This window comes from Hypoxylon fragiforme, assembly GCF_022984875.1.
Source record: "Hypoxylon fragiforme strain CBS 206.31 chromosome Unknown GGS25scaffold_10, whole genome shotgun sequence".
NCBI lineage: Eukaryota > Fungi > Ascomycota > Sordariomycetes > Xylariales > Hypoxylaceae > Hypoxylon > Hypoxylon fragiforme.
In genome coordinates, this window is record NW_026054765.1 from 908609 (window position 1) to 936425 (window position 27817).

The window sequence follows — 27817 nt, forward strand, 5'->3', positions numbered from 1 at the left end:
GTGCCCAATAGGTGAACCGTGGTAAAAGCAGAATATCCCAAATTTCACTTGATAAAGGCTTGATATAATTCTAGGCGTTCAGGAATTAAAATCAACTTTAAAGCGATGGGTCGAAAAAAAAGATTAATTTAATCACGTTCCGGTTTGAAGTTGGGTTTAAGACAATTCAAGCAGTGAAGAGGTGGCGAGGTAGAGTGTGATGCGATGCGATTCAATGCGATTGGGGAATATCTAGAGGTCGAAACGTGTGCTCGGATCGCGAAACCAAAAGGACCAATCAATAAATTGAAAGGTAAAAGTTTGGGTGCGCGAAGTCGATCCAAAGAAGCGGAGGAGGTGGGTTCGGATGGTAAATGACGAAAAGAAAAAAAAAGAGATGAGACGATGATTTGTTTAACTTGACGCAGGACAAGTTGTGAAAGTAGTGGAGGTGATGCGTGATGGTGTGATGTGATTGTCGTGGAAGTCGAAAAAAGTGCTATGAATAAAAAATAAATAAAAAATAAAAAAGTTCAATGTTTCTGAGAAAGTAAAACAAGAAAGAAAGAATTGTGATGGCGATGATAAGACCCGGATGGCTGGGCCGAGCTGTTGTAATACGGCAGGTACATACACTATTACACGCAACTTTTGGAGTTGATACATTAGGTACTACATAGTGAGTACCTACTACTAGTAGTAGCATCTACGATCCAAGGTTACCCAGGTCTTGATGATACGTCTAGTACCATTTTCAGCGCTCTAGGTAACAATAAAGATAGGTCGGCAGGTACGATTCTAGGTGGTACTAGTACACATAGGTCGATACAACCCTGGAATACCTAATAGAACGGGGTACAGAACCCTGAGAGTCGCTGGCGTGTCCCCTTGTCTCTGTGCTACCTGATGCATAGGCGGGCTAGTGGGGGTCCCCTTTTTAGCGTATTCTTTTTCTGGGTAGTGGGGGGTAAGGGGTTTTAAGGGTTCCAAGGTTCAATGCTGTGTACAACGTGAATGCAGCAAAACCTCAAGCTTCCAAGGTTTACAAGCTTTGAAGCTTGAAGTGACAAGAACCTCGACAAGTTATTCTATTCGTCAATTAACTTAGTTTCTCTTCAAACTCACAAAACCCCATCCCCTTAAGGTGTATATCCCGCTCGAGCCCCCTATAACTTGTTGATCTTACAGTTCTTGGTCCTATATCAAACTGCAAATAATCCCCGAAACTACTAGGTTGAGAACTGCCAGGTAGGTCTAAACGATAATCTCGCTAGCATCGGCAAGACCGACTATTTGTCGTTGAAGATGGGAGAGGTGTCTAGTGTAAGTCGACAATGATCAAAATTCTCGTGATGTTGAAAGTTTGCTTTTGATATTAATTGCCGACCTAACGTAGGTAGGTAGGTATATATAAATAAACCTCCCCAGAGACACGATGTCAAGGTTAAAAAGAGGAGGATCGAAAGAAAAGAATTAGTAGCATTTAGTTATTAAAAGAGGATCAAGAACGGTAAGCTTAAGAGACTTGTCACAAATCATCTCGGGCACCAACACCAATATTTTCGAAATCTCGACCTTACAGCATCATCACATTCATCTACATCTCACTTCTAACTGTACGCACAGAACTGGCAAGCCGATGAAAGGCAGCGATCTTTCAGAATCAGACGATTTATTACCAGTCTCGGGAAGTAGCTAAACTCCAAGCTTCTTTCATCACAATCAATATGGTGTGCAGATGACCGATTAGATGTGATTAGGAACAATTTTACACACCTACATGCCTAGAAATAGAAGACAATCAGATAGACATGCATATGGCTAAGGCGTCACTTGCATAAGTTAAGTGTCGAATAAAAAGAAAAAGAAAAAAAACGATCAAACGATTAGTAAGGATGGTTCGGAGGAACCTCTTCCTTGTTCCCCGGACGTCATCCCCCTCTTCTCCCCTCCCCCTAGAGCCGCCGAGGTTCAAGATGTTGGGTTGCTGTCCGCTTTGATAGGTACGGCCCCCCTCCCCGCGCACTTGCCCAATCCCCCCGTGTATCCCGCCCTGGTCCTTGGGGGGGTGGTCGCTCGCACACTGCATGCAGGTCAGAACGCATGGTGCCGGTTCCTCTCTAGTTGGGAAAATCAAACAGTGATTGGTTGTTAATGGTGTTAAGGATTTTAAGGCTTGCATATTGTTTCTAAGAATGGGCCGACAGAATTATAAGTTGCTTGCGCGTTCGCTTTCTACGTACGACATACTAAATAACCTAGACCAGTCTTGTGGTCAAATCCTCCGAAGAAGCAATTCGCAACTAGGTTCGTGGGAAGAAGTAAGTAAGCGAGGAGTTTTTTTTTTTCGGCTTGCGCATGGGAAACTGTAAAAAGCATCTTGTCTCGCCTCGTCTCATCTCAATTCATGACGCACACGAGACGGAAAGTTAGGCTTGGCCAGCTGGGCGTATTCTTCTTTATTCTCCGTCTGATCTGATAGAGGTAGGTACGGAATTATAGCCGCTGCCGCTAGCCATGTTCTGCCTCATGCAGTGATAAAATCGCCACATTCCCCCTTCAAAGGCACATACAGACGTACATAATATTGTATGTACTGTACTAGGCAGGTAGTTATGTAGCTATCCTTGAATTATTACCTATTCAATCAAGTCAGTCCCCAGACTCGAGGCAAACATAGATCTGTAGGACTTGATCTGGTTCCCGCTTTGCAGTGTCCGCTACGCCGGTTACGATAGATTGAAAAGTAGTAATATCCTACAATTACGATTGGCCCCAATGCTAATTAATCCACAGCTGCAGAATTGTTATCTTGTTTGGGACTCATTTGCCAAGCATCAAAGCGTTTTTTTTTTTTTTTTACCTTTTCTTTTCTCCCGCCTTACTCCCGGAAGGTACATAAGTTTAGTCCGTTTAGGTAGGTAGATATCTCAGGCTGTACGTGTATCTAAGTAAAATCGGAGAATTTCCGACGGGTGATCACGGAATCGTAGATGATGCCAGGGATATGCCATTGCTATAGTCACCGTACATACACGAATGTTTACATACCTACATAGGGGATTTTATATATCCTCAACAAAGTTCGATATGATATTATGACATGCTCTATCGGCAATTAGGACAATTTCTCGAATTCTTCGAATGCCGGTGAGAAATAGGTATATACCGCTTGTCTGTGCCGTACCAAAGGAGTCTAGTGCCGGCGATATACTACTGCATGTGAACTTGCTGAACGGGGAATGGCACTAGGCCGATTTCCCTCTACTATCCACGTGCATGCAGGGATCAAGCAATTAATTATCTTCCCAAGGTAGCAAATTCAGAAAGCGGTCACAGCGTATGGTATGTACGCTAATACGCTATTATCATCCAGACTCCAGAGGGTCCAGAGGTTCCAGACGGGCTCTCGTCCAGATTCATGTCACCCAAGGGTCGTTTAGAGCTACATATCATATCTATCTCTCTTTCTGCACCCCGCCATTTCCAGTAATTGGTTGTGGGAATGCTTTGCTGTGGTCTGCTCGAGTTATCGTCAATCATTTCAAAGGCGAACGAACCTTGGGTAATAGTTAGTTAATAGGATATCTACAGATATGTATGCAGGTCCATAGTTTTTTTTTTTGGTTTTTTTTTTTCAATATTCCTGACGTTAATCAATGCAGTCTGTACACCGTATGCAGGTCCCGGCATACATATCTCTTCAGTAGAACCCTAAAATCCTACACCGTAGCACTGAGCAAACACATGCAAACTTGGAAACGGTCTGTCTGGTCTGGTAATACTTGCTATTTTGAGTAAGTGGTCACCTGGAAATCAGCAGAACGGCTCATGTCCACGATGGTTCTTTGTGTAGATGCGTAGACTGTAACCCAATCTCCAACTCTTTGCTCTGCAATTCAGGCCCCAGTCACCATATTCCTTGTTATATGAGGCAACTGTGCATACTAGGTACATGAAGGGCACAGTAGCAGTGCTTAGACCGACTCTACAAAAGACCGGTTGTGTGATATTTATTACCTCTGTCGTAGCGATGATAGATAACCATGAGAGGCCCATGTGTATTTACCCCATTATCATTTATATGTTGCTGTGCTAAATTAACGCAGTCTCTTTGATTCGCCAAACAACAAATTGTCCATCCGACGATTTCTCGTGGTAGCAGTCCGGCATTCTTAGTCCATCGTATAACTAGAACACTTCGGTTCGCTTCGCTTCGCCATACAATCCAATCCAATCCCGTGCTGTCTCAACGGAATATTTCCGATGGAGTTTAGTTTGGGATATGACAGTAATGAATAGGGGTACTAAGGTAGCTTTTTGCTAGCTTACCCTACCTACCTACATTACCGTCCACTGTTGCAGTTTGAGTGCGCACGGATGGTGGGAAAAGGAGGAGAAAGGCCCAATTGCGACACAGCTGTCCCATCGAGCCATAGTTAGAGGCTGCTTTTATATGTCACATTTTGGTTCCTAGTTGGTGTAGCGTGTTGGGCGTGCTCTTTTATCTTATTCTGACCTTCCTGTTTCGAGTATTCAACACTCTTTTTCACATGATACTCTACACCTTGGGGGGAGGTCTGGTTTTCAACTATTACGTATGTGCTGCTTGGAGCCTTTTGTCGCTTCAATGTTTGCAATTGGAACTTGGTTCAGCCTACGGAGTGAGGCGAGGGACTTTGTGGTAAGAGAATTAGTGAGTAGAACTTCTGTTAATCGGGTCTTCTTGACCTCCTTGGTAGAAATATGCGTAGTTGAGGAACCGTCCCGTGACGGTTACGGGATGGTTCCAATGATTACAAAAAAAGGAACTATCCCCAAAAGGCTGGAATCATCCCAAAAGGGCTCAATCATTCCAAAAACACCCTATTCCAACGATGGCCCCGACACATTTAATATTGAAATTAATTATGTATTGCGAAACAAAGACTGCAGGCAGGTGAATTAGGTTGGTAGCTATCGGGGTTATCACATGACTCTCCGGGTCTACTACCATCGTCCTTTAGCACGTGACGCCTCCAGTTTCTCGACATGATGCTTTCGATTTCCGTCGAGACTACCTACGAGGGTATGATAATAGTTCCGATCGGTGAAGCTCATCCGCTTGCCTCCTAAAAGATTACGAGGCATATTAGTAAAGAAAGTGATGAAAATGGATTATTGAGGAGTGTCGGGGGAGGATTATCAACGCTTGTTTTGGAATTGATGTTTTTATATGTCGTGGTAAAAGTTGGAGGACCTCTCGCGAATATACTGCCTGCCACCAGTGTGACCGTTTGAGTGAGCCCAGCGTTGTAGGTGACTATCTTCTTCCTGTGATGGACGAGAACCAGGCACCTAGGTAGTTGTTTGGCAAGAGCATTAAGAAATGAGTATGCGGATTAGTCCGAAAATATGATTGCAGTTTTTGGATGCAGGGTGGGTATAGTGTATTGGCTCTGGCTAGAAGAATGTATGGGTACAACATGGAGTAAAGAAGGCGAGATAATATCTATCCATGGTGTTTGGTGCTACAAAAAGGTAAAAAGATAAAAAGTAAAAAAAGTCGAAAAAAACAAAAGATTTGTGGCAGGATTGAACCCGCACCCTCGGGCGTCCCACAGTGGTTTTCGTTCGGAACCCGCACTTTTTGGGGAGCCCTGGTGGTTTTCGCACCTCACCACTGAGCCAACCTAGGTTGAAAACCCAGGTACCTGAGTTCTCACCCAGGAAGTGATAGTTGTTGCTTTCCGGGCACTTATAAGTTTAACTTCGGGAGGTAGTACTAGGTACCTAGGTACCTAGGTAGAAAGGTCGGTTACGAGGGCGATGATAAGGTTTGCGATCCTTGTGGGGCCAAATTATCAACCTTAGAAATAAGGCACGCCTGCTATTCTTCGTTCGGTACCAAGTACAGAGCCCCGCCCAGCGTGGAGGTACTATTGCATATTGCAAACGGAGAAATGCATGATAGGTATTGCGATGGCTTCTTTTATCCATTCGATCCTCAATGAGCCCTTCAGCATCCAGTAAAGGAAGGAATTCCAAAATTTTATCAGAGGTTGGAATTAGGGGGGAAATATACGAAATAGGGGGTGGCTTATGTAATACTCTACATGACACGATTTATAAGCTTACCCCTGAGTACCTACCTACCTACTTAGGTAACAAAGGGGCTCTACAGACTTGGAAACAAGATGAAATTTATTAAAGAATGTGATGTATTTGGGCACCTGCCTTAACGAAAGTCTGCAATATCTCATGTGCGGAGAGAAAAGGAATGGCTTGACGCAAGCTTGAGACAATGGCCTGCTCCATTTGGAGACGGCGCCGACCCTAAGCTCTCCTGCTGAGGTATAGTAGCTCCCCCACTCCATCCAAAAAATGACATCGTAACCTTCCCACCCCATCCCCTCTCCCCCTCTAACAACTGCAGCCGCAAGAGTCACACTTGCCATCACCCGCCACTTGCCCGCAAGCGTAGGCCGTCTTGCAGTCGCTGTCCTTGCTGCACGTGTACCAGTCGCCGAAGCCGCCGCTGCGCGCAGTCCAGCACCAGGGCCCGTTGCCGCAGCTCTTCCAGCAGTAGCCGTTGGTGCAGCCACTCGGCTTGCCGTACCAGCAGGTGCGCTCGACGAGGTCTCGGCGCACAGGCGTGGAGCGGTCGTCGTTGATTTTTCCTAGGGGGTGCTCGATGCATTTCCGCGCGGCGGAAGGGTCGATGCCCGAGGGGAGGTGGGTTGGTTTCATGATGCCGAGAGTGCCGCATTCTAAGTCTTAGGGGGCAGGAGAGGGAGAGGAGAGGACGCTGAGGGCCTGGGCGGCGAGGAGAAGGATGGTGGAGTTTGTCTTCATCTTTGATGGTGGGGAGAGTAGAGAAAGTCAAGCGGTAAAGTATGGGTTCTGTTGTGAAGGCTTGAAGGTTGAGGCCTGCTTGTTTTCCAGGTTGGTTTGAGTGTTTGATCTCTGTGTAGAAACCAAATTCCCAGGACGGACGGCTCTGTGTTTTTATATTCTTCGACGCTGTATTTTTAGGATGCTTCTCACCGTATACTGCTGCCATGAATTACATAGCTGCCACACCTTGAAGACATCCATGTGAAATGGCTCCTGGTATCCTACCATCACATTGTTGAATAACCCGCCTTATTCATCTTATGGCTTGCACCTAAATATCTCATGATCATAACGGCGTACGGATTCAAGGCATTCTAGATTCTGAGTAGCACACCCATCTGGTTCAAGCTACTCCAAGACTTAACCTAAATTATACTGAATCTACGCGAAATGTGTATACTACCTAGCTCTATGTAATATTATGGTATGAAATTTGTTAAGTTTTATATTTCACATTAGGGACGGGGCTCTTGGAATCTCGATGAGCCCTCTCCAATCTCAGGGGGGTGAGGTGATACAGGCGACGCTATAAGGAGCACGACTAAAAACTCGGAAAGTACCATGACCTTTCTGCATTTATGTTGTGCCAGCTGGTACCTAATTATTACCTAATTATTCATGTCGACATTCAATCTCGGTTTCTCCTGTCTTTGTCGACAGGACTGTCTCAGTTGACCGCCCTAGCTGAGAATTCTTATTTCTTCGTCAGCTTCCCCGCGTTGTGGAACAGATTAGTATTCTTATACGATCTAGTCACTGAAGAGTACAAAAGTACATGGATATATTCTATTGCAGGGCAAATTCCAACCGAATGGAAGTAACAAGGATGGAAGAAATCTGGGTTTATTCCAGACTACGATGGCGGAGTGCCAATATATGGCAGGCCTAGTGGAGCCATGTGCCTCAGGTGCCATGGCTCCTCAGGCACCTGCAACATATTCCAAGGCTTATTTAGGGCTGACTACCCCGTAAAGCCTAGATTCTCTCTAATGACTACCTAGATACCTATCTAGGAGGTGAGTCTGCTTACTTACCTACCTTAGGTAGGCAGCTACATGTGTATATGCTCTAGTTATGGTAGGCTACATTCGCAGGTAATAATTCAGTTCAAAGAGGCTATGAGGTGTAGCTGAAGTAGCGGATACCATCTTGCCGATCCGTCAGCTCTATCTGAATACAGCGTATAGCTGGACAGCTACTACAGGTTACCCCTATCACAATGAATCATATCGAACGCTTCTATGTTTTGAATTCTTCATTGGAGATACTATTTAATAACCTATAGAACCGTGCGAGAACCACCAATAATCTATAATAGAGTCATTAAAAAAAAGAAAACCCTCTATGCCTTAGCCTCTATCCCCGCCGTAGCAATACCCCCCAGGTCCTCGAGCGTGCACGTCTTCCCCAGCAGCATCAATAGCGGGACATCGACCGCCATATTCTGGTAGAACCACGTCCTGAACTCCGCCGCAATCATGCTGTCCATACCATAGTCCGCGAGCGGCTTCTTGACATCCACCGCCTCATACTTCATCAGCACCAGGTTGCCGAACCGCCGGCGAATGTGGTCCAGCACCGCCTCGCCCAGCGTCTGGCCCGCCTCAACCCCCTTCGCCACCTCCGCGGGCAACCCACCGACGCTCGCGTTGCGCATGGCGTTGTCGCCCTCGAGCGCGCTCTGCAGCACGCTCGCGCGCGGGTCGTCCAGCGCCGGGAACGACCCCTCGAACCCCTTCTTGCGCAGCTCCTTGAGCCCGAACGCCTCGAGCCCCGTCAGCAGGTGCGCCGCGGCCAGCGTGTCGTGGGCGTGGTGAATGCCCATCGTGGCACTCGACGAGATGGCGAGGTCGATGAGCTGGACGAGCTCGTCGGCGTCGATCGCCTGGATGCCTTTGCGCAGGAGGATGGCCTCGATCTCCGGGTTGTCGTGCAGGTAGCCGACCTCGGAGATCATGCCGAGGCCGACGGAGACGGCGGGGAGCCCCTGGCTGCGCAGGTGCCGCGCGAAGTGGTCGAGGAAGTGGTTCGCGGAGCAGTAGTTGGCCTCGGTCGCGGTGCCGACGCTGCCGGAGACCGAGGACGTCATGAGGAAGAAGTCGAGCTGCGCGTCCTGGCCGATCGCCTTCAGGCTGTTGAGCAGGTGCCACGAGCCGTGGACCTTGGGGTCGATGCCCGTGCGCCAGTAGGCGTTCGGCATCACGGACCACAGCGCCTCGTTGAGCCCCATGGCGGCCTGCACGACGCCGCCGATGTTCCCCAGCGCGTGGCCGGCCGCGATCACGGCCGCGACGTCCGCGGCGTTGCACACGTCGCCCTTGACGACGGTGCACTCGGCGCCCAGCGCCTGCAGGTCCTGGATCAGGTTTCGCGCGGCAGGCTTCGCGGTGCCCGAGCGGCCGAGGAACGCGAACTTGCGCGCGCCGTACTGCACCATCCAGCGCGAGAGCGTGCGTCCGAGCCCGCCGAGGCACCCGACCATCACGTAGCTCTTCTCGCTGTCGAAGCGCGTGCGGTGGCGCAGCTTCTGCACCTTGATGATGGAGGCGGCGTTCTCGAGGTTGATGGCGACCTTGCCCATGCGGCTGCGCGACGAGAAGTAGCGGAACGCGGTCGTGGCTTCGCTGACGTCGAAGACCTTCAGCGGCTCGAGCTTGGCGATGCGACCTTGGCGGTACAGCGCCATGGTGCGCGAGAGCAGGCTCTGCCAAAGCGTGTGGTACTCGTCGTTGTCGGCGTGGTACAGGTTGCTCAGGTCGAAGGCCGTGAAGGTCGTGTTCTTCAGGAACTGGTCCATCTCCAGGCGGCCCGCGCTAGTCAGGTCGACTTTGCCGATTTCTACGAATCGTCCGAAGGCCGCGGCGCAGCGCCAGGTCGCGTGCAGCTGGTCGCCGGTCAGGGAGTTTAGGATGACGTCTACGCCACGCCCGGAAGTGGCTTTGAGGATGCCGTCTAGGAAGGAGGTGTCGCGTGAGCTCAGGATGTTCGCTGGCTTGAGGCCGTAGGTATCGATCAGGAACTGCTTCTTCTCCTCGGTCGAGACGGTGGTGAATACCTAAAACCCTTTTGTTAGCTTAAATCACCCCATTAACTTGAAACTATACTTCTTCTTACCTCCGCTCCCGCGTTAAGTGCGAGTTGAATTGCTGCCATTCCCACACCTCCGGCACCAGAGTGAATGAGGATCTTCTCACCCGACTGGAGGTTAGCGCGGTAGTGTAAGGCGTAGATAGCAGTAGAGTAGACCAAAGGCAGTGTTGCGCAGACGTCGAAACTCTCTGTGCTTAGCAATTTGTGGCATGCCCACCGAGGCAGGGTCTGGTAGGATTGGAAGTGCGTCGGCGCCATGGCGACGACTCGGTCGCCCACGGTAAGGTCTGTGATAGCTGAACCTACTTGCACTACTGTACCAGCGCACTCGAGCTGGCATGTCGCGTTGGGCGTGTCCACACGGCCGGCTAGGACGTAGTAGTCTTTGGCATTCATGCCCACCGAGGCCACCTTGACGCGGACCTCGGTCTCGCCAATAGACTGCGGCGGCTCAAGCTGCTTGAAGTAAACCGTGTCGAACTGCCCAGGGTGCTTGATATCCAGTCTCACATCGCCAACATCTCCCAGACTCGAGTCGGATGTCTCGAGGCCCTGCTTCACGCGGAACTCCTTGTTGATCTCCTCATCCGGCGTGAATCGGCTGATGTGCACCACACCCTTGCGCTGCACGAACTCTAGATCTTCCTTGGCGCCCGGCTGGTTCAGGACGGAAATGAGACGCTGCGAAGTGATGTGGGCATTGACGTCGGGCTCGTCTACATCGAAGTTGTAGAACTTGAGCGACGGCTGTTCAAGAGACAGAGTACGTGCCAGACCGGATGCAAGAGCGTAGTCGGGCTTGTCTCCTTCTAGCATGTTTCCGTTGGTGACCCATACTAGAGAAGACGCGCCGTCGGTGATGATCTTGATACGCTTCATGTCTTCCTCGGATGTTACTGACAAGAGAGGAGCGTTGACCTCGCAGAGATTGAAGACGGTGCTCTCGGCCGCCACATGTTCCGCAGTGAGCTCATGTAGCAGAACGCGCGTGGTCCAGTGGCCTTGGATGGCGCTGAGGGCATCGGCCAATGCTGAGCCAAGTCTCGACTGCTCTCTTTCGACAATCAAAAATTTGTGGCTCTTTAGCTTCTCCTTGTTTGGCTCAATTGCTTGACGGGCAACGACGAGGTTAGCCTGTTCTTGAGAAACAGGGAAAGAAAGGCATGATAGGTCGCTTGAAGTCAAGTAGTCTCCTGTGGCGCCGGGGCAAAGGGCTAGTATCGTTGCGTCGTCTGCCAGCAGCGCTTTAACCTTGCTAACACTGTCGCTAAGCCAAGAGCCAGCCCCTGGAATGATAACGAGGTCAAATACGCCATCTTCCAGAGTTGCGGGCTTTTCGTTGCGCTCCCCTGTCTCGAGATCTACGACACCTCCTGAGAACGATCCGTCTTCCGTAATAGAGGCGGTGCTGTAGGTCGACATGCGCTTGAAGTCGGTATGGTAGGCCAAGAGCTCCAGAACGGCAAGGGTCAAGTCATGAGAAGAATTACCCAACTCGAGAACACGTAGGCGCGGGTTTTTATGCACAAGCAGGTCTAGAATAGCCCCAAGCTTGAGCAGTCCATCATCGGAGACAGGAGAATCAGCCTCATCAGCGAACTTCTGCGCGTGTGCTGCCGCGTCGTCGCTGCTCATGAAACCAAGACCATAAACATCGGGTTTCCACAGGACGCGAAGGACAGGGTGTCGCTTATCCTCGTCTTCAGCTTGGCCAGCGGCCTGGTAAGGGGCTAGCCTCAGTTTGTCGAATTGTGCCAGGACCTCGCCGTTGGGACTGAGGATCTCGACACCTCCCTCGGATGATCCGGGGCCGGTTCTCTGTACCAGTGTGTTCATTACAGCCTGCTCATCTGAGTATCGTGCGGCTGTGTTCAACGTAATGGATGCTAGTCTAGTAGGGACCTGAGCTCGGAGCGCCTTGGGAACACCGTTCGTGGAAGCGATAATGGCTAATTGGATCATCGCATCAAGTGTAATGGGGTGAATGGGATATTTGGTCAATGGATCCCCGCAGGCAGTCAGTAAGGGCGTCGTCGCGCCGCAGAATGAGGCTGACTTCATGCGTGGTGCTAGAACCTCGGAGATCGCCTGGAAGGATGGGCCGTAGTTCAGACCGTACTTGATGAACTTCTCGTACCAAATACGCTTGGCTGTCGACTCCAATAACCCCTCAGGAGCCTGGTACTTTGGCTTCAACGCTACACTGCCAGCGTTGATGGCGATGGATCCTGTAGCGTGTTGGACCGATGTACCCTCTTGGTACGTAGAGATGCTAAAGTCCCACCAGGTAGATGAACTCGTGGTGTTCGTGATGGCTGTCTTGCGCAGCATGGTAAATATTTCCTTTTGGGAAACGGCATCTTCCGAAAGAGCCAGTGCGTTTATGATGTTGACATTCGAGAGCTCAAACGAAGGGTCTTTGCTTATGTCGGTGTTCGTGACCTGTGTTACCGCTTCCATGGCCATGCACAAGTATCCAGCACCAGGGAACACCACAGTCTCTTCGAGCTTGTGGTCTTTCAACCAGCTAACATCGTCCACTTTGAGGATGTTGCGGAAGATGAACTCTTCGCCGTTACCGCCAGGCGTCAACGTTCCTAGCAGCTCGTGGCGAGGGTACTTGCGCTGGCGGTACTCAAGACTAGCACGGCACTCGGTCCATAGAGTGTTCTCGTAGCTAAACTTGTAGGGCGGGAGATCGGTCACCACGCGGCAGAGGGGTGTCGAGGACTTCAAGGATGTGTTGAGCCCGTTGACCTTGGACCAGTCGATGTTGAATCCCTGCAGCCACAGGCTTCCGGCGAAGCTCAGTGCAGATTCTAGCGCATTGCTGTTGCGCTTGACCGGGGCTGCGTACTTGACTTGAGAACCCGAGATGCCCGCAACTGCCAGAGTCTGCTTAATGGGCAACTCGAGGGAGGAGTGAGGGCCAAGCTCAATGTAACAGTGTTCACCAATCTTGTTGATCTGGTCAATGGCTTGAGTGAATAGGACGGGGCTTTCGAGGTTGCTGCGCCAGTAACTCGGAGTGAAACCGGATGACTTCGGTCCCACAACGACTGAGGACATGACAGTGGCGCCCTTCGGCATCCGGATTGAATCTCCTAGTGTTGGCAGGACTTGGGCGAGATTCGATTCATATTCCTCTCCAATGGCCAACATGTGGTGGGAGTGGTAAGCCTGCCCACCTGTCTTTAACTTTCTCGCAAACGTCTTCTTCTCCTGCAAGAGCGCCAGTAGCTTGTCGATGGCGTCGTTGTTCCCAGAGATTGTGACACCTTCTGGAGAGTTGACACACGCAACTCGTATTTGCCCGTCGAGTCCCTGGTTGTGGATTTCCTCGGTGGCGGCCGCTTGAGACAAGCCGGCAGCCATCATGGAGCCGTTCGTGGTAGACTTTGATACGCAATACCCACGGTAGTAGGCGATCACGATGGCTTCGGCTGCGGATATATGCCCAGCTGCGAAAGCAGCAGCAATCTCTCCGGAGGAATGCCCAACAGTCATGCTGGGGAAGATACCCCAGGTTGCGAGGAGCTGTAGGAGCGCAACCTGGATAGCAGTACAGCAGGTCTGCGACCTCTGGGGTAGGTGGATAAGGTCCACATTCTGCGTATCCAAGGTAGCTTCTTGGAGAGACCAGTCCGGCTTGTGGGGAAGAGATTGCAGTACTGAATCCATCTCGGCGATAGCATGACGGAATACAGGGAACTCAGTAAACAGTTCGCGGCACATGCCAGGCCATTGTGATCCTTGTCCCGTGAAGACGAAAGCGAAGGGAGAGCTTGTGCTCTTGGATGGAGACGCGCTGGTGATCAAAGTTCGTGTTTTCAACGAACTTGCGATTGGCTCCGCCCGCGAAGCGACTAGGAAACCTCGCACGGGAAAATGGGTGCGTCGAGACCCCAGGGTATAGGAGAGGTCCAGAATATCGACGTTGGTGAAGTCGAAATCGGCTAAATCCGCCAGTCTGGCGTCCAAGGATTCTGGGGTCGTGGCGGATAGGGGTAGCACCACGGCAGATTGGGAGACAACTATGTCTCTAGACTCGCCTTGAGGGATCTTGCTCAGGGGCGCTTCTTCAAGAATCACATGGGCGTTGGCTCCTCCGTATCCAAATGAGTTAATTCCAATGCGTCGTACGGGGGGTGAGTTAGCAGGCCATTTGGTGACCTCAGTTGGGATGCCGAAGTTGCGTTCCTCGATCTTCAATTTGGGGTTAACAACTTTCAGGCCGTAGGTCGGCGGAATCTGGCCATGTTCGAGGGCTAGAGTTGCTTTGAGAACACCCGCGATACCGCTTGCAGCTTCGGAATGACCCACGTTACTTTTGACGGATCCGATAAGAAGAGGTTGCTGGGGCGTGCGTTGGAACACGCGCGACAAGGCATCCACCTCGATGGCGTCTCCTACCTTAGTGCCTGTTCCGTGACACTCGATGTACGTGATGTCACTTGGGCTTATTCCGCCCTTTGCCATAGCCTTGCGAATGACGGCTTCCTGGCCATCTGCACTGGGAAGACTGATTCCAGCGGTTTTCCCATTGGCGTTAATGGCTGAGGCTCGGACAACGCTTCGGATAGGATCTCCATCTCGGATCGCATCGCTGAGCCTCTTCACATACAAGGCTCCGATACCATCACCTCTACCGTAGCCGTCCGCAGAGGCGTCGAATGTGTGGCATGTAGATGTTGGAGAGAGCACACCGGCCTTCATTGTGGCAATGTGTTGCTCTGCGGATTGGATGAGGTTGGCACCAGCAACAACAGCCGCATCGCACTCATAGTTCTCTAGGGCCTTGCATGCTACGTGGAGACAGTAGAGGGATGAGGAACATGCGGTATCAAGTACAAGGCTAAGGAAGAGACCCGGGTCAGTAATGCGGCCTCCATGAGAAATATGGCAGAAATAACTTACCTAGGGCCTAACAAATTAAAAACATGGCTGATACGGTTTCCAAGGATAGTAGTTCCTAGACCAGTTGCAGAGTAACGGTTCATACTGGTTACTTCAGTCAGCCCTATCTCTTGTCTCAAAAAAGGGGCTAATATGGGGTGAGGGGGATACGTACTAGTCGGACTCCCTAATCTGCATGGAAATGAAATCAAAGGTAAAATTTCCAACGTAACAGCCAGTGTTTGACCCGGAAGCCTGATCGAGAGGAATGCCTGCATTTTCAAGACACTCGAACACAACTTCTAAGAGTTTCCTCTGCTGAGGATCCATGTATGTCGCCTCCAAGTTGTTGATCCCAAAGAAGGAATTCTCAAACTCTCGGAGATCTTCATTGAGAAAATATCCGCCCTTTGTCACCATGCTTCCTGGGCGGTCCATGCCCTGGGGGTGATAGAAGCTGTCCACATTAAAGCGATCTTTCGGAACCTCGCATTGGCCAGACTTGGCTTTCGATAGGAGATCCCAGAACTTGGACGGGGACGACGAGTCTCCAGGTAACCGACAAGCTAGAAGAGTGAGCTAACATAGATACTACGGAATCTTATGGCTAGGCCATGTGAGAACTTACCCAACCCACAGATCGCTATTGGCTCAGAAGGTCTTATAGAAGACACGCTTTGAGGGGGGGTAGATGGACCTGACGAGTCTTCGCTCGAGTCAGGGGAAAACATCATAGGTGCCATTGTGAATGAAATTGTGTTTAGGAATGTCTAGGACCCTCTGAATCTAGACTATGGATAGAGATAGATACTAGAGTTGACCTGGATATCAAACTTCGAAACGTGGAAAAACAACTAGATGTAATATACCAAAGACACTCGATGTAGATTACGTGAGACATGTTTCAACGGCTATCAAATCTGACCGTCTTATGGTCTCATTATCGGAGCATATAGCATTAGAGAACTGCATTTTCCCCTTGATCGCTGTCCATAGAAGACGATCCAACCAGACGTTTCGTGAGAAAGGCGATGGGAAAATCAATTGCCGAGCATATCTCTGTAGGATCCCCCTTTTCCGCGAACGGAGATGTCACCGATTCACCGGAATGATCTTCAGATAAGCGTCCCCAGGTGAGCTCTAGACTCTTACTAGCATTACCGATATACATGCTGCCGGCCGCATCGGCGACTGGCGAGGATGGTGCCGGAGACCAGAGGCCGGCTAGGTGCAGTTGCCGACGCCGGCTAGAAGGAAGCTAAGACGCGTATCGATGACCCTTTCTAATCAGAAGGGAAATCTGATATCTCAAAAAATGAGGAAGTGATAAATCTCGCATAGTAATATTTTTCAAGTTAGAATATTTACTTGCGTTTGTATGTTCCTGCCAAGTAACCCCCCTTTTCCACTCATTGACATTTCTCTAATCTACAACAAATCTGTCTTGTTGAACTAGGATTGCTCTTTTCCACCAACAATGAAGGAGCCACGTGCTCCATGCGTTTTGATCACTGGGTAAGAGCAGAAGACAAAAGACAAATGGCCTATTTATTGTACTTACAAGCTTTTAGTTGTGGTGAGGGAGGAATTGGACATGCTCTCGCCGCTGAGTTCAAGTCAAAGGGTATGTGATAACTCTTTGGGTTTTTGCAGGATAATAACTTAGGTGTCTATACTATGTCTCAAGGCTGTAGAGTCTTCACGACTCTATTGGCTCACGAACCACGCGATCATCTCACAAACAATGGCATCAACGCATATACGGCAGATGTCACCAAAGATGACGATGTCATAACACTACGAGATACTATTTCTGAAATTACAAATGGTAATCTCGACGTTCTCGTGAACTGCGCGTAAGTTTTCCGAAACATGACATTGTTGATTCACTGAACTAACAGTAACGTAGCGGAATTTGTATGGAACCTTTATTTACCATTTTATTGGTACCTTAGGCAGATGTCTAACAAGGTACTTAGGCTACACGATGACAGCGATCGACACCGAGGTGAAAGAAGTCGAGAAGATGTTTGCTGTCAACGTCTTCGGGCCAATGAGAATGGTCCACATCTTTCACCCAATGCTTATCAAGTCGAAGGGCAAGATTGTTAACATTGGCAGTGTTGGGGGTATCGTTCCTTATGTTTATGGGTGTAAGTCAACCCACGTTTCACACTTTGACTATCTACCTTAGATACGAATAGCTTACATATTTTTCCAGCAAGTTACAATGCGACCAAAGCAGCTCTTCACCATTGGGGGAACACGCTTCGAGTAGAGTTGAAGCCACTGGGGTAAATCTTTACACACCCTACAAACCTACCTCCCCATCCATCCTCTTTTGGTGTTTTGATGCTAACAGTGTAGTGTCGATGTAATCAACATCATCTCCGGTGAAGTTGGCACGAACATTTTGAAGCGTGACAACAGCCGCAAACTGCCCGAAAAGTCATTTTATCGTCCTCTAGAGAAGGAATTTCAGAACCATGTGCGAAGATCTCCGCGTAAGTTTCAAATCGAGATAGCAAAAGTTTTCGAAGTAAGATGCTTGGGCTCCAACTAACATGCGTATGTGTAAAAGAGACCGTAAGCCCACAGCAGTACGCGACTGCAGTTGTCGCCGAGGTGTTGAAAGAGCACCCGCGGGCTTGGTTCTGGACTGGGGCACGGTCATTCGAAGTTTGGTTTGGAGATACGTTTCTACCAAAGACTTTCTGGGTAACGCATACCCCGTAACCCCTTTATCCTGTTCTGCTGTTTTTGTTAACAACCTTGAAGGACGGCATCTTCACGCGGGAGTTCAATCTGACCAAGTTGCTTGCCAAATGATTCAGCCGTTTGCAGTAACCCACCCACACACAAACACACCGAATCCCGAATGATATCTAGTGACTAGGTAAAGGAGAGATTATCTGATAGGTATTATATCATTTCAAGAACGAGGAGTTGGTTCGTAAGAAATAAGATAGCCAAGATAGCTGAGTGAATACGAAGCATCTACACCTTCAGAATTGATTAGTCTTCACAACACATACCTAGGTAATGATATCTAGTAGGTAGTAGTGGTGAGAAAAGGTACTTGTTTGCGTGCGTTACCTTGATGGAACGGAACGGCGTGACATGTACAACCCGTTTTATAAGCAAACGACAGTATGGTACTGACGAAATGGCTTCGTGTGACGGAATAATGCATGTTCTAAAGATAAGGCCACCGGGGCGGTTTATCGAGGCCAATGACCAGGTTGGGATGCGGGATGCGAGACGGAAAGTCGTATTGGTGGCGTTGGTAGATGCATGTGCGTGACCACACAAATCCTATCACCTCCTCATCTCACCTTCTACATACATTATGTATGTAGGGACATATGTAGTTGGATGTAGCATTGTAGCACTGTATATAATACCTACGTACATATCTTGATTACATTGCAGAGGAGAGAAATATCCATGCTGTCCTAGAACTGCCGATAATCTATCAGTCTACTCTTGATAATCGCTAGGAATTGCCTGGCAGATTTGGTAGGTAACTGCCCATGGAAGTAGATAAATCTGTAGATAGGTAAGTAGGCATTGTCAGCAGCACTCGTACGAACCGTCAGCGTTGATCTTTTGAAATGTGACAGCTTTGTTCTTTTGTAACTATGTTTCTCATTACGCGTTCATTGATACAGATAGAGTGGCCAAGGCGTATGCAGTGACAAACTATCTACGTACAGGGTTAGCAGCAGGAGGCCATGGTCTGGCCTATCTATTACTCCTAAGCTTACACCATTGAGCCGGCTAGGGGATCTCGAGGCCTAGCCCTGCTTCACGATCCTCGCATCCAAGAACTATGCTCGAAGCTGTTTCTGGTGTGATACACGCCCAATGTCTTTGACACGGGGAAATTTAGTGGAGAAACTTGTCTGACAGGCATGAGAAGTGAGTTGAATTGAATGAATGGAATTGATATTGATGGATGAGATAATCAGGCGAGTGTCTGGATCAATGGAAATAACTGTCTATAATAAGTTCTTAGCTTGCTGCCCCTTTATCGTCTCCTTTGCCGAGCCCGAAAACCGCCTGTTTCTCAATGCCATGACATGATAACATCGATTGATGGCAAAGTTGCTAAATTGCGTGCATCTTGCGATGCGTGCAATGAGTCCAAAGTACGATGTAGCCAGGCAAAGCCAAAATGTGCACGTTGTGAGCGGCAAGGGATCGGTTGTATATACGGGCTGTCGCGTCGAAGCCACAAAAGCGCTCCTCGCATCGGGGCATCATCTCAGTCCGCACTATCCCCTTTACCCCCAGCCAATTCCCAAACAGATACTACAATAGACTTTTCACGGCAAAGAAATGGTTCCATTCACGTTGCAACCGAGCCTACGGTGGCTTTTCAGCACGAGATGGCCTTGGGATCGCATAACGACGGCTCCCTTTCTTCCTCTTCCGAGCAGCACTTTATGTCCGGATTCGAGATGGAGGGTCATCCTGAGCCGATGGACATTTCGTCGGGGCTGGGGTCGACATTCGATCCGATTGCTGACATGACGGCGGAGACGTATGACTTTCTTAGCAACGGCCTGTCCCTTGTGAGCCCAGACATGGGGGGCAACAACACGCGGGGTGGGTTGGGGGGGCTGTTCGCTTCCAGTAACTCCGATCGTCCCACATGCGGCTGCATGTCACGAGTCGTCAAGCAGCTTCTATCCATTCCTACTTCGTTACAGAGTGATGACGCTTCCTTCGATACCCACCTCTCCATACTCCGGGGCGCCATCAATGTTTCAGAAGACTGCATCTGCTGCCCCTGCACCGCGGGGGATGAGATGTCTATGGGTATGAGTCAGTCCTTGGTTTATTTACACTACACTCCAAACTACAATGCTTCTATCTCCTTCTCTTTTATGTTTTATGTTTTATTTCTTTTCCTTCTGTTTTTGTTTTGTCATGGCTAGGCAAGTTCATAAAAGGCTGACTGTAGTGTAGTGGCCATAAGCGTATTAATTGGCCAAGTGCTTCAGGGGTTCGAATCACTGCTCGCAAAGGCAAGCCTATCAGGGGGCTCGCTGTATTCATCCAACACGTCAGAGAGCTCACACGGGGGCAAGGTCAACACAACAGCAGCTCCCAGATTATCCTGGGGGGTGTTACAAATCGAACCAGACGAGGAGGATGAGCTAAAACAACACCTATGGCGACTGCAATTCAGAAAGTTAGAAAACGTACTGAAACAGTTCAGTGCGTCCGTGGACCGGCTCAGGAACGCACAGGGGCAAGGCAGCGGGAACTCAGCACACGTCATGGCCTGCCAATGCATTCACATGTGGTTAGTCCAGAAGGCAGAGGCAGTGAAGAACAGGTATTTATCACAGGACGGGCTCGGCGTGGGATCGGAGGCCTAGGTAGATTGGTTTGCGGAGGAAAAGCTACATACCTAGAAAGTGCCAAGAAGTTCTACCAATAGATAGAAGAAGAAGACAGACAGACGTCAAAATAAACGCACAATGATTTGACTTGGGTAAAAGGATTATCTGCATACACGTCAAGTGGATCCTTGCATATGTACACATCTAAATACCTAGACAAGTCAAGCGCGTCAGCACCTACCCTCACTCTACGACACTCTATTACCTACTTAGGTACTCTACATGTAAGCCACAGTCGGACCGGTACTCCGCAAGGGCTCTGATAATGTAGTTCATAGGGCAGAGCCTCATCAATAGGAGCAGGGGGAAGCGTGGGATACGAAAGCTGCAGTCGGGAGGTGGCAGGTTGCACTAGGGGGTATTGGCGTGGATTAAGATGTACCTGTTCAGTTTAGTCAGGGGAACTCGGAAATATATAGGGTATACCGGTTTACCTGTTGCGGTAGTCATGTAACGAACCAATGACGTCTCTCGCCATCCAGCCTGTTAGGTTATCTGATTGCATACCTAGTAGTAGGTAGGTAGCTAGGTGGTATGTACGTATGCACCTAGGGTACCTAAGATGCGTATGGTACCTAATGTAGGGCATGTACGGTACCGACCTGGTATATATGGTGCCTTAGGTATGTACCTAGGCATGCATGATATGTATACCCAGTAAAGAAACATCCAATACATGCATCCTCACCACTGCAGCCAATCCGAGTGCCTGGAACGCTTAGCACATCCACAAAGCGTCCTACCCGCCAATCTTCAACGATGCTCGCATTACTTCTGGCTCGGACTTGACCCTGAGGAATTTGATTGCATATCGGAGCTAGACGGAGATGCGGCGACATAAAAAAATGCCTAATCAACATAGTAATAGTAATACTAAATGTATGCATATAAGCTGCTCGTCAGCACTAAAGCTCTGGGAAGTTGAGTTCTTACCTACTAGGTAGGTAGGTATGGATGCGTATCTACCTACCTATCGAAGTACAGCGGGAAGGCGAGCGGCAGTGGGTTGCCGGGCGTGCCCGGCCTACCCGGGCCACACGGTCTACACGGTCTACACGGCTCAGGGGTAATTCTGCTAATTCCCGACTAAACGCTGAAGCGACGTCGTTCCGTGCTGTCCGTGGATTCTAAGCCATCCCCGATTTGCATTTGTATTTGAGCAGACGAGGACACTTCATCCCTTGCCCACGAAGGTGCTTGCTCTGTATCTTCCACCAGTGACATTGGCTATAGCCTGTTATCCTACATTCCGCCGGCTTATTCTGCATTGCATATACCATATACCTATTAGGGTCTAGGTGCCTTTTCTACTTCACTCACTTACTTACTTACTTACTTTGCGCAATACCTAGGTATTAATTACTAAGGGGGTTTTAGACGAACAAGGCATGGCTCTTATGATCGATGGGGTCGCGGTAGTGACTGGGGCGGGTAAGCAACCCCCGGTTCTTGAGCGGGTATACCCGCAGAATAGTGTTCTGACAACTCAACAGGGAGCGGCATTGGCCAGGAATGTGCCTTAGCTTACGCCGCGGAGGGCGCGAGGGGCGTGGTGTTGGCAGATCTCAACTACGAGGCCGCGCTGAAGACTGCGAAGGAGAGTGAGGCCATCGCCACCAACCCCAACTACAAGGCATTAGCTGTCGCTGTCGACGTAAGCAATGTCGAAAGCGTCGACAAGATGGTTCAGGCTGCCGTAGATACCTTTGGGCGCATCGACTACAGCGTCAATAGCGCAGGTGTTGGTGTGCAGAAGCATCTCTCGATCGAGGAGACGGATCTTGCCGAGATGAACCGGTTCTGGCAAATCAATGTCATCGGCACTTTCAACTGCATCCAAGCCGTGGCTCGAGTGATGAAGACCCAGACAATAGCCACAGTCACCAACAACCGTGGCAAAGCGCGGGAGGTGGGCCGCGGCGTGATCCTGAATCTTGGATCTGCCAACTCCTACATGGCTACCGCTCACATCACCCAATACACCACCACCAAGCACGCCGTCATCGGATTGACCAAGAACGCCGGTAAGTTCCGATTAGAAATCAAGCCCAACATCTCAAGTCTGGGTTAAATAAAAAAAAATGACGTTGACCGTTTTGAAACATACTTAGCCATTGACCTCGCGACACACGGGATTCGGGTAAACGCGATTTGCCCCGGGTGGGTGGACACGCCAATGGTGTCAGACGCAGCCAAGGGGAACCCAGACATCACCAAGATGATAAACTCCGTTGTGCCGATGCGCAGGCTGGCGAGGACGGAGGAGATATCTGACGCGGTCCTGTATATGACAAGCCCCAGATCGAGCTTCGTCACGGGGGTGGGATGGGTTGTGGATGGTGGTTTGACCATACAGGTGAAGAGCTCCTAACAGGTACCTAATCTAGGTAACTAGGAACACGAATATACCTTGCGCATAAAATCTGTATGGGGTTTGGGTTAGCTATCTGTCGTGTCATGGCCATCATTGGACCATTTCGAGTTCTTCCCCGTGTCTCTGAGTGCTTGCATGTTCGTTTAGAACTACATACCAACCTACCTAAGTTACAGTACAAAATTACAGCCCTAAGAATTTAAGAATTATGCAGCGTTCGTCAGATGTTCAACATAAGACATTAAGGTGAGCATGTCAGCTGCAACCCGATCCATCCCGTCTTACGTCTTACTATTGTCTGCATTAGTGTCTGAGGTGTGCCAGGTGTGCCAGGTGTGTGAGAGGGTTATGATACGAAGATCAGTTGTAAGTAGCTAATAGGCAGGTAGGTACATGCCTCCTACCTAGGCCAGTTAGCAGCTGGAGGTCAGCATCTTAACGAAGTCGCGACCAAATGCCGATATCAGATGAAGTTCACAGGTACACTAATCAAGCAGGGTGAGATAACCAGGGCTATCAGGTTTATTTACTTCGCGTAACTTCGCGTAGGTGGGTGTTAGATAAGCTCTGGTGAGAAAATGCCAACAATTGGGTCATTGGGTGGAAGCGATACATATCTTCAAGGCAGTCAGCGTGTTATTACTGTCACAGTTTCTATTAGGGTTGAAGTATGATGATCTCTACGAATTTTTCCTAATACTACCTACCACTTTCTAGGTACCTAGTTATCATTACAAAACCAACTGGCAGGTAGGTATTGAGCAGTTTATAAATCAGAATTGTTATTCAGGGGTAAGATTTGCGATGGCCTTACTTGCTGAGCACCTGGGTACTCAAGTATCTACCCAGTACCCAAAACCAAGTAGGTAGTTCAATGTGCCATTTCAAAAAAGAATTATGATATCTGCTCCTGGGTAGGTAGTTGATTACCCTCCTTAACCTTAAACATCTTTTCATCAAGCTATCTCGAATAGATACTAAAAATGTCCGCCTCCGCCCTCGCCGCATCCGCAAGAATCACCTCCTTGCGCTTCTCCGATCTAACCGTGATATCGACCTCGAACGGGCGACACTGGTTCAAAAACCCATCATCGTACCCCGTTTCAGGCGCTATGTCAATGCTAATCGGGTTCCCCGCCGCATCCCTCTTCTGCTGGAAATCAAACCCCCAGATTAACTTAGCAACGCCTAAGAAGAGTGCGCGCTCTGCTAGATGAATGCCGGGGCAGATGCGCCGCCCAATCCCGTAGCTGTAGTGATCCCGCTTCTCGTAGTCGCCCGAGTTGGCGTAGACTGAGGCGAGTTGAGTGTGCGCGGCGAACCGTGAGGGGTTGAACTTTTCTGGGTCGCGGTAGCGCGTCGCGTCTTGGTGCACGCCCCAGACGTTCAGCACGACTGTTGATCCGTTGGGAAGTTTCATGCCCTCAATTTCATCGTCTAGTATATGTTAGCTTAGAGAATATTTTCCACGTATACTTCGGGGAAACCAAAAAAAACTTACCCTTGACTAATGCATGTGGAAAAGCGGTAGGGGCAGGCGGCCGCCAACGCAGGAGCTCCTTGACCACCATATTGACATACGGGAGTCTCTCCAAGTCCTTCCAAGTAGGCAATTCAGTGTCAGACAGTACCGCGTCAATCTCCCTATGCGCTTCTTCCTGGAAGTCTGGATAGAGCGCCATGGCCTGGCAAAGCGTGAGGATGGTGTTTGCCATCGTGTCTGTGCCTCCCTCGAGGAGATTTCCGCACATAACATCGATTTCGTTTCTCGTAAGCTTCAACTTCTCCTGCTGGTCCAGGACGTGGTCGAGGAAGGAATCGCACGACCCGAGCTTTTCGCGGCGCTCCATTACTCGGTCGACCAGCGGAGAGTGGAGATCGTGGATGCCTTTTCGCAGAACGTCGGCCCGGGTTTTCCAATTTCCCCAGAGACGCTGCGGTAAGTATTTTGTGAAGGAGATAAGTTCAACGGGCGGAGTAGCGCCAATTTCACCGAGCACGCTGAGCTCTGTCATGATTTTGCGCAGCTCGACGTAGTGGGGCGTATTGTATTCAGGGGTACGAACACCGTACACTAAAGTATATGAGATTAGTTTTCTCATTTCCTTTCAAAACGTGGACACTAATTGTCCTACCTAGACACATCGTGACGCTGTTGGCCATCCGTCCTGGATGAAACATCAAAGAATCCGGCTCAAGGCATATATCGCGAACCAGCTGCGCAGACTCGGCCTCGAGAAGCGGGATGTGCTCCCTGTCGCACCTCGACTCCTGCAGCAGCTGGAAGTATAGCTTCCGCCGCAACTTCCATCGCTCGTCGGCATTCATGAACATCGGGTGGTCTCCAGAAAAGACCCGTTCACCTAGCACGTACGAGGGAGGCCTGTTGCTCGAGTACGCCGAGCGCTTATCTAACAGCTGGGATCCGTGATACGCTGAAGTCAGGACGACCATGGTCCCGCGCCCGATTTTGAGTGAAAACACCGGTCCGTAAGTCTTGGCCCATTTTGTAAATCTATCGTTTGTTAGTATACCTGAATGTTCACGTGAGGGGGGACGGTTGGGCAAATACAGTAAATGAACTCCTGTTTTGGGAATTTCGTGCGAGTTTCCGAGAAAGGGGAGAACGGGGGGTCCTAGAAATTGTTAAGACACAGTTCTACATCCATCAACGTATACTAGCTGGAGAGCATACCAGGTGGCAGCGACTTTGTCCGCAGTCCAGGCAAAGTAAAGGCCCAAAGAATCAGTTTTGATGCTGACCAAGCGAGTAATGGAATGAGGAGAAGTATAAGATAGTGCATCTCTGTGTAGCTGGTATGTATTTCGTAATACCTATCTTTTTCTGATCTACAGAGGTCTGGAATGTGCAACAAAGTCGTTTATAAATGGAACTCAGGTAGACTCCTACACAATCCAGCGAAAATCGACCGTCCAGTCTACATCACACGATCCTTATTCTAAAGCATTATCCTAAAATCAATCATCATACCCAAATTCTGGAGTTAAGCACGCATACCTTGAGTTGTCTGCAAGCTTGTCGGAGATAAACCAAAAAAGCGATATCCTTGCCTTAAACATTCGATGTCAGCAAAGTGTCTGCGGGCAATGAAGTCGGGGAACATAGGGTATCTAAGGCGGAGGTAACGTCGACTATCAACTTCATCCACGGAAAGTTCCGTAGGTCGGTCATGTCGGTAACCTCGGGGATCTCGGCGAGCCGGCGATGTACTCGGTAAACGGATCCCCAGAGGTGCAGGTTCTCCCATAATCTCAATTTAAGGCTTAGGTATGATAGATAACGTAGGTAGATAGTAGATAGATTTGTATAGGAGTTTTCAACATGGATGCTATGGGAATTGTCTCTGTCCGGGTGGTGTTGGCTACAAGTACTCTTCGGTCGGTTGATGACGGAAAGGGGTACAACTTGGGGCGATTGGAGCAGCTTGGTCGCACATTCACGCTTACATACATACATAGCAGTTATAATACACAGAATCAGTGAGCTTTTTATCGATTGTCTGCTTTCCTGCAACATCGATTAATTCAATCCACATGCAATCGTGATGTCGGCGCTCTCCTTTCTTCGTTCCCAGCTTTTTGTGAAGCTTCCTGTGCCCAGCTATGATTTCACAGGCCAGACCGTTCTCATAACCGGAGGAAATAGAGGTATAGGCTTTGAAGCTGCCCGCCACGTGCTTCGCTTAAATGCCGCACATGTCATCATCGCCGTGCGAGCCCTGGAGGGCAGCGACGAAGCGGTTGCAGAGCTGGAGAAATCTACCGGGCGGCAAGGCGTGGTGAGCATCTATGAGCTTGAAATGCTGGATCAAAAGTCAGTGGAAGAATTTGCAGCCAAGATGCAGACTTTGGATCGTCTGGATGCTGTAATCCTGAACGCTGGCATGTTCACCCAGGACTTTGTACTTGCTGAGGGCTACGAGAGCACGTTGACTGTCAACGTGATCAACACCTTTTTGCTAGCGATTCTCCTCCTACCAGTTTTGAGAAGCTCTGCTCAGAAGTGGAAAATCTCGCCGCGACTCACGATAGTTGCGTCGGATCGGCATGTCATGGTGAACCTACCGGAGTCAAAAGAGGGCAATACATTCCAAGTGCTAAGTGACAAGCGAAAAGCAAAGATGAACCAGCGGTATGTTGAGCAACTTGCAGCAATTTTCCATGTGTTCTGTCTCGATCATTATGCCGAAAATACTTACATGTCTATTAGCTACTTCACATCGAAACTTCTCCTGATTTTGCTTGGCAGGGAGCTGGCGAGCCAACTCGTTCGTCCCAATCACAGTTTGTCAAGTCCCGACCCGTGCATCATTGTGAACTTCCTCACTCCCGGCTATTGTATTTCTGGACTCACTAAGAATTCCCATTTTCCTGTGAGTTTTGGCTTTTGGGTCATGACCAAGACAGTAGCCCGCACGACTGAAGAAGGGGGGAGAACTCTGGTGGCAGGTATTGTGAAAGGCAAGGAAAGCCACGGGAAATACCTTAATGATTGCGAAATAGATGAGTATGTGTTCCTGATTTCTCTTTACCAAAACAGCAGATTCTAATATAATTCCTTGCGTAGTTCTGCGCTGTCTCCATTCGTGAGGAGCGATGATGGAGCCCGTACACAGAAAAAGGTATGGGCAGAACTGCTGGAGATATTGGAGAACAAGCACCCAGGAATCAGTTCTTTGATCAGCGAAGCATAGATTGTAACTCTAGCAGATAATAACTTGAAATAATTCCATCTACGTTCAATTTGGCATATAAACACTTTCATACCTGAGGTACCACCTACCTAGTAGTACTTCACCCCTATTAGATCCAGATAGTTTGCTGCCTACTAGGTAGTAAAATAGGTGCAATATACATCGACACAAGATAACTTGTCGAAAATTTATTTAATAGCTCCATATTTACATCGAGACTCTGCATACCAAGGTAGTTAGGTAGATAGGCGTTTTACTATATTGGCATGAACGGCATGTTGTAGCTATCAGTGCCGATGAATCTGACACCGGTCGGGATCGACGGATGCACGCTGGTACGGCACATATTACCAATTTCGCATCCCCGAGACCATCGCCATCAATAAATGCAGTGTATCCGGGAACACTGTAGATGCCCGAGTCAGACGGGACAACGGTAAACACATCCGGGCATATCGAGCCTCGACATCACA

The 27817-nt window shown here is 49.3% G+C and overlaps 7 protein-coding genes across 7 annotated transcripts; 4 read left to right on the forward strand and 3 right to left on the reverse strand.

Annotated features, from left to right (window-relative positions):
- Nucleotides 1-6373: 6373 nt before the first annotated feature.
- GGS25DRAFT_79978 (uncharacterized protein) lies at nucleotides 6374-6762 on the reverse strand. Its single transcript, XM_049266034.1, has one exon. It carries the CDS (start codon nucleotides 6706-6708, stop codon nucleotides 6382-6384), a length of 327 nt encoding a protein of 108 aa, XP_049112168.1. The 5' UTR covers nucleotides 6709-6762; the 3' UTR covers nucleotides 6374-6381.
- Nucleotides 6763-8197: 1435 nt separating this feature from the next.
- Nucleotides 8198-15584, reverse strand: GGS25DRAFT_528105 (reducing type I polyketide synthase 10; the record flags this gene model as incomplete). The annotated part of the gene is made up of 5 exons (XM_049265153.1): nucleotides 8198-9910; nucleotides 9970-14800; nucleotides 14863-14946; nucleotides 15017-15407; nucleotides 15470-15584. 5 exons carry the CDS (start codon nucleotides 15582-15584, stop codon nucleotides 8198-8200), a joined length of 7134 nt encoding a protein of 2377 aa, XP_049112169.1.
- A 734-nt stretch (nucleotides 15585-16318) lies between these two features.
- GGS25DRAFT_526136 (short chain dehydrogenase) lies at nucleotides 16319-17670 on the forward strand (the record flags this gene model as incomplete). The annotated part of the gene is made up of 9 exons (XM_049264923.1): nucleotides 16319-16356; nucleotides 16413-16465; nucleotides 16529-16697; nucleotides 16751-16758; nucleotides 16821-16994; nucleotides 17063-17135; nucleotides 17209-17345; nucleotides 17423-17559; nucleotides 17620-17670. The coding sequence occupies 9 exons, from the start codon at nucleotides 16319-16321 to the stop codon at nucleotides 17668-17670; spliced, it is 840 nt and encodes a 279-aa protein (XP_049112170.1).
- Nucleotides 17671-18476: 806 nt separating this feature from the next.
- On the forward strand, nucleotides 18477-20602 carry GGS25DRAFT_509924 (uncharacterized protein). The gene is made up of 3 exons (XM_049262613.1): nucleotides 18477-19664; nucleotides 19815-20407; nucleotides 20465-20602. Exons 1-2 carry the CDS (start codon nucleotides 18924-18926, stop codon nucleotides 20229-20231), a joined length of 1158 nt encoding a protein of 385 aa, XP_049112171.1. The 5' UTR covers nucleotides 18477-18923; the 3' UTR covers nucleotides 20232-20407; nucleotides 20465-20602.
- A 516-nt stretch (nucleotides 20603-21118) lies between these two features.
- GGS25DRAFT_509928 (short-chain dehydrogenase/reductase SDR) lies at nucleotides 21119-22817 on the forward strand. The gene is made up of 3 exons (XM_049262614.1): nucleotides 21119-21686; nucleotides 21749-22279; nucleotides 22367-22817. The coding sequence occupies exons 1-3, from the start codon at nucleotides 21644-21646 to the stop codon at nucleotides 22624-22626; spliced, it is 834 nt and encodes a 277-aa protein (XP_049112172.1). The 5' UTR covers nucleotides 21119-21643; the 3' UTR covers nucleotides 22627-22817.
- A 578-nt stretch (nucleotides 22818-23395) lies between these two features.
- Nucleotides 23396-26061, reverse strand: GGS25DRAFT_509930 (cytochrome P450). Its single transcript, XM_049262615.1, has 5 exons — nucleotides 25325-26061; nucleotides 25202-25265; nucleotides 24765-25144; nucleotides 24131-24703; nucleotides 23396-24066 (listed from the first exon to the last, which is right to left on the reverse strand). The coding sequence occupies exons 1-5, from the start codon at nucleotides 25431-25433 to the stop codon at nucleotides 23591-23593; spliced, it is 1602 nt and encodes a 533-aa protein (XP_049112173.1). The 5' UTR covers nucleotides 25434-26061; the 3' UTR covers nucleotides 23396-23590.
- Nucleotides 26062-26064: 3 nt separating this feature from the next.
- GGS25DRAFT_509932 (short-chain dehydrogenase/reductase) lies at nucleotides 26065-27399 on the forward strand. Its single transcript, XM_049262616.1, has 3 exons — nucleotides 26065-26782; nucleotides 26861-27157; nucleotides 27218-27399. Exons 1-3 carry the CDS (start codon nucleotides 26196-26198, stop codon nucleotides 27342-27344), a joined length of 1011 nt encoding a protein of 336 aa, XP_049112174.1. The 5' UTR covers nucleotides 26065-26195; the 3' UTR covers nucleotides 27345-27399.
- Nucleotides 27400-27817: the final 418 nt, after the last annotated feature.